Below are 9,666 nucleotides of genomic sequence, written 5' to 3' on the forward strand. Positions count from 1 at the left end.
ATTAGATGCTATGTTTAGTCATAGGGATACTGAATTGAATTAATCATGTCATGAGTCAAAAATAACAAATCGGTGCAAAATGATTTTCAACTTAATTAGTGGGAGGAAGTACTATATATAACTAAAGTTTTACATTGACACTAAGTTTTCTACTACTATATTATAAATATATTTCATGATTGTGTAGAAGTTTTAAAATGATCACGTGATGAGATTGATCCGATTTTTGAAGAAAATATTCTATAGTTGTCTGTAGAGTTGTCTTGTGACGTGGGATCAAATCTTGAAATATATATATATAGATATTATTTTTAATTCATACCTCGAGAAAGGATGGAATATTTTTTTGAAAGAAAATAATAATAACGTCACGATAAAACTTCGGAAGGTGTGACGTCCAGTGTCCAGTGTCCAGTGTCCAGTGATGCAAGCCCAATCTAACACTTATAACAATAATTGAGGCCACCGACTCTTATTAATAATTGTACCTCTCCCATTAAGGGTTGACATAATTGCCGCTGTTCGGTCTGGGCCGATCTGAGCCCGTTCGACTTTTAGCCCGGTATACTTGGGCCAGGCTAAGGCTTCAAGTGGTAGACCAACACCGTGCAAGACACAGTCCTGGGCTTGCCTGAACCTACACTTCCATAAGAAAGTCTCGGGTAGGTCTAAGGACAGGCAAAAGTAAACAATAAAAAATTGGGTGGTGATATTTCATCCCCTCATTTTATCTCATTGACTCTTAATTTTAGATTTATACAGTATATTTTTAAAAATACCTTTACTTAAAAGAACTTTTTTTTTTATTTCACTTTCTCTCTTCTCTTAATTAAATTCAAAACCCATATAGTGAAACTATAAAATTGAATTCACAATCACAAAGCATCGTGACAAATTTCAAACTAGAATTGAACCATTTTTTTATTTTTTTTCTAAAGGAACCAAATTAAAGCTTCTAGCTTCATTTCAAGTTTCAATCATGCAAAATTCATCAAATAAATATTAAAATCCTTATTAAGTAGCAAAAGAGATCAACAATTATTTGACAATAATTTATACAAATTAACATTTATTAATTATTAAAAAAAGATTATATTAAAAAAGATATTGGTGGTACCTGAGTAAGCGAGTGAATGCAAAGAAGATGAGAGTGAAAGGAAAGAAAAAAATGTTTATTTATTAATAACTGTAATTTTGGAAATAAGTGGTATTAACTAAATAATGAGGACTACTAGGAAGATCTAAAGGGTTAAATATCATTACTCTAAAAAATAACATTTTTTTAATTATTAATTTACAGATTTCGTGAAACCCAGCATATTTCATGCACATTAACAGATTTCTTCATCCAACCTAGCCAATTGCACAACATCCTAAGTCTCCCATGCTTTCTTCGAGGAGGTTGCTCCAGTAATATTTTCAAAAGCATCTTTATTTAATGATTAAGATGAGATACTTTGCTTTATTCTATTTCTTTTTCAAGTCTTTCAAATTCTCCTTTTATACTGTAGTTAAAGTAGCTTCATTTTTTAATATCGTAAAACATTTCACCACGACTTCCCATACATTGTGCGCACCTAATAGAGTCTTTATTTTGATACTCTAGCTGTCAAACTTGTTTTCCTTCAATTGTGGAACTTAAAATGACATCATGCCACCATTTTCCATAATTCATAAATTAAGTGAGAATTTGAAGATTCTAAATGCAAAGATGGATTCGAAACATCGAAAAACCTCTAGAAGGACTTGGACCAAAAATTCAAATTTTGGTCAATGATCAACTGTGGTCAACTATTGGTCAATGACTAACGATCGGCTCAGCTCACTTACTTGGCTCAGTTAGGCTCAAAATAACTCGGCTAGGCTTAGTTTAGTGCGGTTCAACTCAATTTAGATTGGTTCGACTTTGCGAGTCAATTTAGTTTTGGGACATCAAACTTTTGGCGGCGATTGTAGGCGTGTTCGGACTTAGATGGGGCTAATTTTTATGGCTCGCATTCCTCTCGTCAAGCTTTTCAATTTCATATGTTAACTGCTATCTTAAACACCGATTACTAGCTCTGATACCACTTTGTTGGAGAATTTGAAGAATAAAATATAAATTTATACTAGAGAAAGCTCAAGAACATTACAAGAACAATTCACACATTCTTATAAATCACTCTCAGTAGCTTTGTTTTGCTTCTTATGCTTTCTTCTTCTTAGACTTGATACATACAACACAAATGGCGTAGGTATTTATAGTGAGTAGAACACAAACATAATCATAACAATACACATCACCTAACACGTTCCACCAAGCTTTCATCATAGCACCAAACATGCTCTAAAGGAATTCTTTAATGACATTCAAAGCGTAAGCTAATCTTTACGCAATTAAATGCTTTATGGACATAACATTGTAGGGCCATGATTGCGGAGCATAACGATGAAGGGCCATGTACAACTCAAAACCTCATTCAACTTAAATGAATTATTCGTGAGAAACAAGTTTATTGTTTTCAACACTCCTAAGCCTCACATACAACATAAAATTAAACGCATACATCATCACATACAACATAAAATTAAACGCACACATCGTCTTATTTTTTGAAATTTTCTTATTGGCTGAAGTTCCGATCATTTGCATTGACCCTTCTATACTCTAGATAGAGATGCTATATGGAACTCCTTGTCCTGTTACGCCAGGCTCCGAAAATGGCTTCATGAGCTCATATGGCACCATACCAGCTCCAGTTCTATTCTTCAAATTCTCATTCGCGTTTCTTTCATCAATAATCCCTTCAAGCTCCTTCAACCTGCCGCTAAACCTTTCAAATGCAGCCTTTATAACTGGATCATCACCCCATGCTTGCTCCATCTGCTTTCCCAGATACTCCTCATCAGGAGAATGACTCGACAGCGTATCCAAAATAGCCATAACTGTAGTAGCTTGAATCTGAGAAGGGAAGCATTGTAAAAGTACATCTTCAGGTTTTTCAAGGAAGAGCTTCCAGTCTTCATCTGATGGATCTTCAATAGGCATTTTGGTTCTTGCAACAGTAGGCCTGTTAGGGAAATAGCCTCCAAATGTATATTGGCCAAAGTTTACAGCTGCATGGTGACCAGATGCTACCCACGCAATAGTTGTGATTATGTCAATTAAATCTTCAGGGGTCTTCAGAACAGGCCACCATGGTTCATCTTTTTTGTCAGCGTGTCCAACAGTTCGAATTTCAGTCCACCAACTTCGGAGCTCTTCATCGGACTCTACACTGCTTGGGTTAGGATAGTAGTGATTCACAAAGTCAGTAACCCATTGCTTTAAGGCATCCCAGAGATCGAGGCCATCCTTGGCAAAAGGATAGTCTTCAATTGTTAGCTTTATGCCGCGTGGAGCACTTGGATCTTCAACAGCCATTCCCCTAGTTGAAAAAGTGAAAATTGTATGGAATAACTCTATACAGTAAGAGAAGAAATGGGTAATTGATCTTTTAGCTCTTGTAGTTTGAGTCAATTACTTAATTAATATTGTATTTTGAAAAATTTCTCTAAAGATCTTGATTGTATATCTATTTTTATTAAAAATTAATTTAATTTTCATTTATTTCTTATTTGTTACATGTCAGATTTGTTTGAATTTAAGTATATAAGACAGTCGTTATCATGAAAATAACAACTAAGGTGTTCTGAATAATTTTTAAAAATACAAGATTAGCTGAGTAATTAATTGAAATACAAGGACTAAAAGAATTTATATATAGCGAAGAAAAAAGTTAGTGCTTACCTGCTAATGAGATCTTTGGGGAGTGCTTCATGGTCAAACCGCCAATGCTTGTCATAGGCAACCGAGCTGAGTTCCATAGAGTATTTGCCAGGAGAGAATGTGCTTTCAATGATTCCACCAGCATTAACAAGCGCTTCTCGAGCCAAAGCATTGATCTCCATTGTGTAACGGAAGTGAGGTTGCAATAACCTGTTGATTGGATGCATCGCGCTGAGTTGCCGATTGGTCGCAATTATGTAAGGTTCTGTGCAACAATGAGTTCTTAACCTATGAAAATGTTAAGCACCGTTAGATATTACCCTTCAATTGCTTCAACTTGTAATGGAAGAATAGAATGAATATGTATACCAATGACTAACAAGCTGATGATAGCCAGAATCATGAGCGAGGACATGAGCTTTGGCTAGCCTCCAAAGCCAACATTCTGTAGAGTGCCAACTTGGTGTAAATACTTGTTTCCACTGAGGCTTGCCATCCATTGGAGGCCGAGTTAGTTCAATGGCTAGTGGTCTCAATGTGCCACTGGGGTACGAGAAGAATAATGTGCGAGATCCATACAACGTAGTGCCTTTAAGCTCTCTCACTTTTTCCACATATGGAAGTAACAGGTCATGGTAATCCAAGATGAACAACTTCTTTTGTTTTATAGCCTTCATAAAAATAAATAAATTAGTTAATAGTTTTTGTTTAAAGACATATCAAAGAGAAATAAATTATTGCCGGTCGTGATTCTTCATCAACAATCCATATATTTTGTTTACCTCTTCCACGGTCATGATGCCTCCAATTTCTTTTTCAATCAATTCTTTGGTAATTGCTGATTCTGGTGGACCATAGATTTCAGGGTCAAGTGTGCTTCTCAACGGCCATTCCTGCAAGAATTAATTTATCTAATATTAGCATATATTGTTTGCAGGACCCAAAATCTATCGCAGTGCGTTGACTAGCATAAATAGTTCACATGAGTAGTTTAACAAAATTGTAAAAATGTGCAGCATGGCTGCAAAAGCGCTAAAACGGGGCTGTTGTGGTCATTTTCATTCTAAAAGAAAACTAGTTTCCAGAAGAGTAAATAATGAAAAGCTGGTGATTGAAGCAGGGATAAACTCGTGACGATTTACCTTTTTTTATTAGATTAAATGAGTAAACTAACATTAATTGATTGTTGTTTTTGTCACCATTCCATCTAGTCTAGAAATCATATTTTCCTCTTAAAAACATTTTATATTTTTCCCTTCATATTATTTTTTTGTCTATTGTATATATGATCATGTTAGTCATACCGTGACTAATCGGATGCTGTATGGGTTGAGACCAGCTAGCGTCTGCCTACCAAATTCCTCATCCCTAAACCAAAAGAATTTATCTCCTGCAAAGCAAAAAGTCCATAGTACCTTAATATGAAATTATAAAAATATTCTTACAATGTGAGGAGTCAAAGAGAATTCAATCCTTACTATCCATTGTTTCTGGGGTCTCAAACCGCAAAACTTCTTTGCCTGTATCTTCAATTCCCTTCACCAATCTGGGGAGTATTGTTCTCCATAATGCTTTTTCTTTGAACGTTTCAGGCATGGGCACGTTAACTCCTTCGTTGAAGAGTTTGTCTATAGTTGTGAAGTACGGAAATCCTAGATCAGTGTCAATAATGGCGGTTTCTAATGATGGTACTAATCCATGCAACACCGAGTACAGAGTCTTGGCTGAAAATTGTAGTTGCTTTATCTCCGAGAATGCTTCATCTCTTGGTACGTAGTTGATTAAGGTCCTCGACTCCGAAGCCGGATCTGCAATAGGGAAGGTACACAGGCTCAGATCTACATTGTGATCGAAAGATGAAAAAGGGAAATATTGCTTGATTGAGGTAATTAATCTTTTTTTATTAGTAATGATTGGTGACAAGTAATCATCATGTTGATTCCGAAAGATTGACATAAAATATATGCAAATGTTGCAAAGTTTTCTCGTTCGTGTTTCATGTTACCAAACCTTGAAAAAAAAATGACTGAATTTTATATGAAAATTAATGGAGTAAAGAGAAATAAGTCATATTCAACCTGTCTCACAAGGTGGGCGTCCAGTTCTACAACGCCTAGGATAAGGGTGCTCTTTGCCACCAAGCACCGGTCGTGCCAACTCGGAACAAAAATCAGGGACTCCGAGATCATTGTACACGTCATAATCGTAAATTCTATCATGAGTTTTGCGCTCTCCTTGTCCGTCTCCTCGCAGATTAAGAAGTTCTTCAGCTCTTAGCCTCGTCAATCCATTAGGGGTTTGTGAAGGCAAGTATGACTAAGTCCCCCCACCCCAAAAAAAGAAAAAGCATTTGAGAAAATACGATTAATGTGACAATAATAACATGTATATTTATGCACATATGTACATATTTACAGGGGGATGACTGATAAAGAGATAAAAAAATAAAGGATAAAATAATTAAAACCCCCCTGTAGTTCCTTTCAATAAGTATATCATTTCTTTATCCCCATTTTAAAACTCGTCAAAACTCTCATGCCGTTGAAAGACAGTTAACTTTCAACTTCTTTTTTTTTTTATCTTTTGCTATTTTTCCGCTGACTTAGAATAACCTACCATTGATCATTGAATTTTTTTAGAGATTAGTAAAAGACACAACAACTAAATAATAAGTTATCAGTTTTTTAATTAGGAAAAGGGACTTTGATGAATTTGTGGGTTCCAATTAGTTTAGTTGGTAAAATCTCTTGAGTAGTAATAAGAGATCTGTTCAAATTCTATTACATGTGTTCGGATTGGAAAAGGAATTGAGTTGCCATTATACAAGAATTAAAAAAGATTTTGATATGTTTTAAAACATGAGGGAGAAATGATATATTTCGACAAGATTTTTTTTTTTGGCTTTTTTATCTCTGTTTATAAAATTGTAGTGCATAAAAAGCAAGCATAAGATCCGAAACTGACCTTGTTTGTAAAGAAAATTCTCTTCTGTTTGTTAACGTGCTTTGACTGAACCCATGAACCACATGTTATGTTCACAGGACCATTCCGGGGACCATCCAGAACAATATCATTCAAATACATCTCTTTGTGGTGCTCATTTTCCACCAATATGGCACCAACTTCTCCAAAACTTGGTGGAACTTCGAATTTTGACTCGTATATTATGTGTCCGTCCTTATCCTCGCCCGCTCTGTGTGCAAAACCTTTGATGGTGGGCTTCTCTGCTCCCGTCTCTGAATATATATTTATTTGGACAAAATACGTATTTGCAGTCATTATTTTAACGAACAAACAAAATGGTAAGTGAATATGCAAAAAATTTATTTCCCAACAAAAAAAATATTGATATCCGAATTTTCTTAGCGGTGTTTACTTCAAAGGAAAAGTCATAAAAAACTTAAGGTTTACTAAGATGTATAAGTGGACTATTTGCTAGCCGATGAAGCACCACGTAATTGATCTTCTCTTCCTTAGCTGAAATTGTCAGTCTTCTATCTGAACCAGTCTTAGTCAAGAAGTCATATAGACTCCTTTTTTGAAAATTATTTTAAGATTAAATAAAACCATAGTCAAAGAGAGTAATTATCCAAAAATAAGTATTGTGACCAAAAAACATGTCTGTAATATTTTTAAAACTAAAGTGGTCTATGTGTATATTTCTACAAATCCTGAGGTTCTTGATCGCTTTTTCCTCTTTATTTTATGAAAATAATAGTTGGTTTGGTCTCTTTGAGTTGGTTTGTCCTCACTTGTTGGAGCAAGAGGTTAAGGGCAATAAAAACTACTAACAATTGAAAAATTTTTGTGTAACAATAAAAGATAGTATTGATTTTAGATTACCCCATTTTGAATTAAATATTTTCAAATCACACTCTTTAGTTTTAAAAATCTCAATTTATCTCTTTTTTTTTAAGAAGACAAAAAGAAATTAATCCATCCATTCTTATTTTTCCTTTATGTTTTGAATAAAAATAGAGATAAATTAAGGTTTTTTTTTTTAAAAAAAAGAGTAATTTGAAGATAGTTAAGAGGAAAATAATTCAAAATTTACCAGAAAAGAAAACAGTAATGATCTGATTTATATAATTTAAATTCCTTACTAGGATCAAGCTCAGCGCTAACAAGCTCCAGCAGGAGTGATTTACCAAACATATCCTTTACATCGTCTACAAAACCTGAGACAAGACCACCAACAGAGGGTTTAATAGTGACAAAAGCCTTAACTTGGGTAGACTTTTGAGTAAAAGTTGTTATTGCTTTGATATTCACACTAGGAGATATCCCAATTCTAATTTTGGGTATATTTTTTATTGAACTACTTGACTGAAGTGCACGAAAAGCATGAAAATTTCCCCGGAGAAATGGCTTGGATAATGGAACTAGGGGTTTGAGAGATTGATGAGACTGATGGACTTGTGGCTTCAACATTCTTTCAGGAGTATAGGATATGCTTGATACTTAATTTTCTTGGCTAGCTCTGTGATGCTGAAGTGCAGAAGAATCCACTATTTTTATAGAGAGTTGGGGAAAGAGGAGAAATGAGAGGAAAGCATGGCGGCATGGGCTTCATTTACTCCATTGAAATAAGGGAGTTTAACGCATACCTCCCATCTGGCTTTTCACAATACCAAATAGATAGAAGTTTTGTTTTAATTAACACTTACACCCTACAGGTAACAAAATTGTTAGTCGACCATTGTGAGAAGGGTAAGTTTGTAATTTCACAATGTAGCAACGTCAACATTCGTGTATTCCGTTTGTTGTTTGTAACAAATCTCATAGAAAAGACTCGAGAGTGTAAACAATAATTGTTGGTTAAATATGCACGAAGACGATGCAGTGATTAAAAAAGGCGGAACTGCATATATTAAGTAAAAATTTCAAAAAAAAAAAATTATCACATTTTTATATAAATTTCACTATTTTACTAAGATAAAGAAAAAAATTTTAAGTCATTTAAGAGTTTATTAGCTCCAACTCTTCAGGGGATGAAAATATAATTAATGATGATAAATCTTAGATCTGTTATTATGAGAAACGACAGGGGATATATTGTTAAAATTCATTGAGATAATTTGTTGTGTCAGAAGATAGCTTTTAGAAACCCAATGCAATGAGTGGGAATGGAGTCCGATCCGTTTCTGTGCAGGGTATGGTTGCCTTCAATGATTCCATTAATTGTATTAGAAATTATTTGAAAAGGGAAATAGATATTTTGGGTCCTTTTAAAAATTGTTTTTATAGAGTAATAGTCTAGTAAGCAACGGTGCTCATTAGATGATCAGTGAAAATGTCACGTAGTTATCTCTGGGATTTATCCCCGCCATAACCTAAAGATTAGGTATGTATCCAACTACACCTCCATAATTCAATTTTTTTTTTATATACCATTTTCAATATGCAATTACAGAATTACCTCAATTTAATTCTTTAAATTTCAAAATCTACCTTTACGAGCTACCATACACAACGCCTGCTGCTGCAAGTTCATGCTCTTGTTGTTGCAAGTTCATCCACCACATTAAAGGCTACAAAATCACCGAATTAAAGGCTGGAAATTCATCGAACTAAAGGTCATTAACTACATTTACACTTGATTTTTACTTTATAAAGAGAATTTATGGTGCATAATTGTTAGGGTTATATTCATTAGGGTTTTAAAAAACAAATTAGCCACATGATTTTGATCATTATCTTGCTTATTTACTGATAATCTTTCTTGCTGGTAATGTAATGAAGCTTCTTGAACTTGTGGATTTGAAATTGAAGAGAGTGATTTCATTGCTCTTTAATAATGGTTGTGGAGTTCCTAATTAAATATTCATAGAGAATTGGATAAAATAAATATTATCCTTATGAATACTCGGTTATGGCTACACTAGTTTATGCATTAGATCTTTATATAATTTTACTTC

At 34.2% G+C, this 9,666-nt stretch overlaps 1 protein-coding gene across 1 annotated transcript; it reads right to left on the bottom strand.

Moving 5' to 3' along the window:
* Nucleotides 1-2,224: 2,224 nt before the first annotated feature.
* On the bottom strand, nt 2,225-8,266 carry LOC18053046 (linoleate 13S-lipoxygenase 2-1, chloroplastic). The gene is made up of 9 exons (XM_006445900.2): nt 7,852-8,266; nt 6,713-6,984; nt 5,827-6,064; nt 5,227-5,556; nt 5,053-5,138; nt 4,531-4,641; nt 4,118-4,419; nt 3,770-4,036; nt 2,225-3,407 (listed from the first exon to the last, which is right to left on the bottom strand). The coding sequence occupies exons 1-9, from the start codon at nt 8,177-8,179 to the stop codon at nt 2,648-2,650; spliced, it is 2,694 nt and encodes an 897-aa protein (XP_006445963.1). The 5' UTR covers nt 8,180-8,266; the 3' UTR covers nt 2,225-2,647.
* Between the last annotated feature and the right edge of the window lie 1,400 nt (nt 8,267-9,666).

The sequence above is a fragment of the Citrus clementina genome, unplaced genomic scaffold, assembly GCF_000493195.1.
Source record: "Citrus clementina cultivar Clemenules unplaced genomic scaffold, Citrus_clementina_v1.0 scaffold_2, whole genome shotgun sequence".
NCBI lineage: Eukaryota > Viridiplantae > Streptophyta > Magnoliopsida > Sapindales > Rutaceae > Citrus > Citrus x clementina.

Bases quoted from the DNA above. Each gene is read 5' to 3' on its own strand.
- LOC18053046 (XM_006445900.2), bottom strand. From the start codon at position 8,179: ATGTTGAAGCCACAAGTCCATCAGTCTCATCAATCTCTCAAACCCCTA. The intron at 5,557-5,826 runs GTTGAATATGAC...TCCCTATTGCAG, and splicing joins ACGCCCACCTTGTGAGACAG to ATCCGGCTTCGGAGTCGAGG. The intron at 4,642-5,052 runs GTATGACTAACA...TAATTCTTGCAG, and splicing joins ACAGCATCCGATTAGTCACG to GAATGGCCGTTGAGAAGCAC.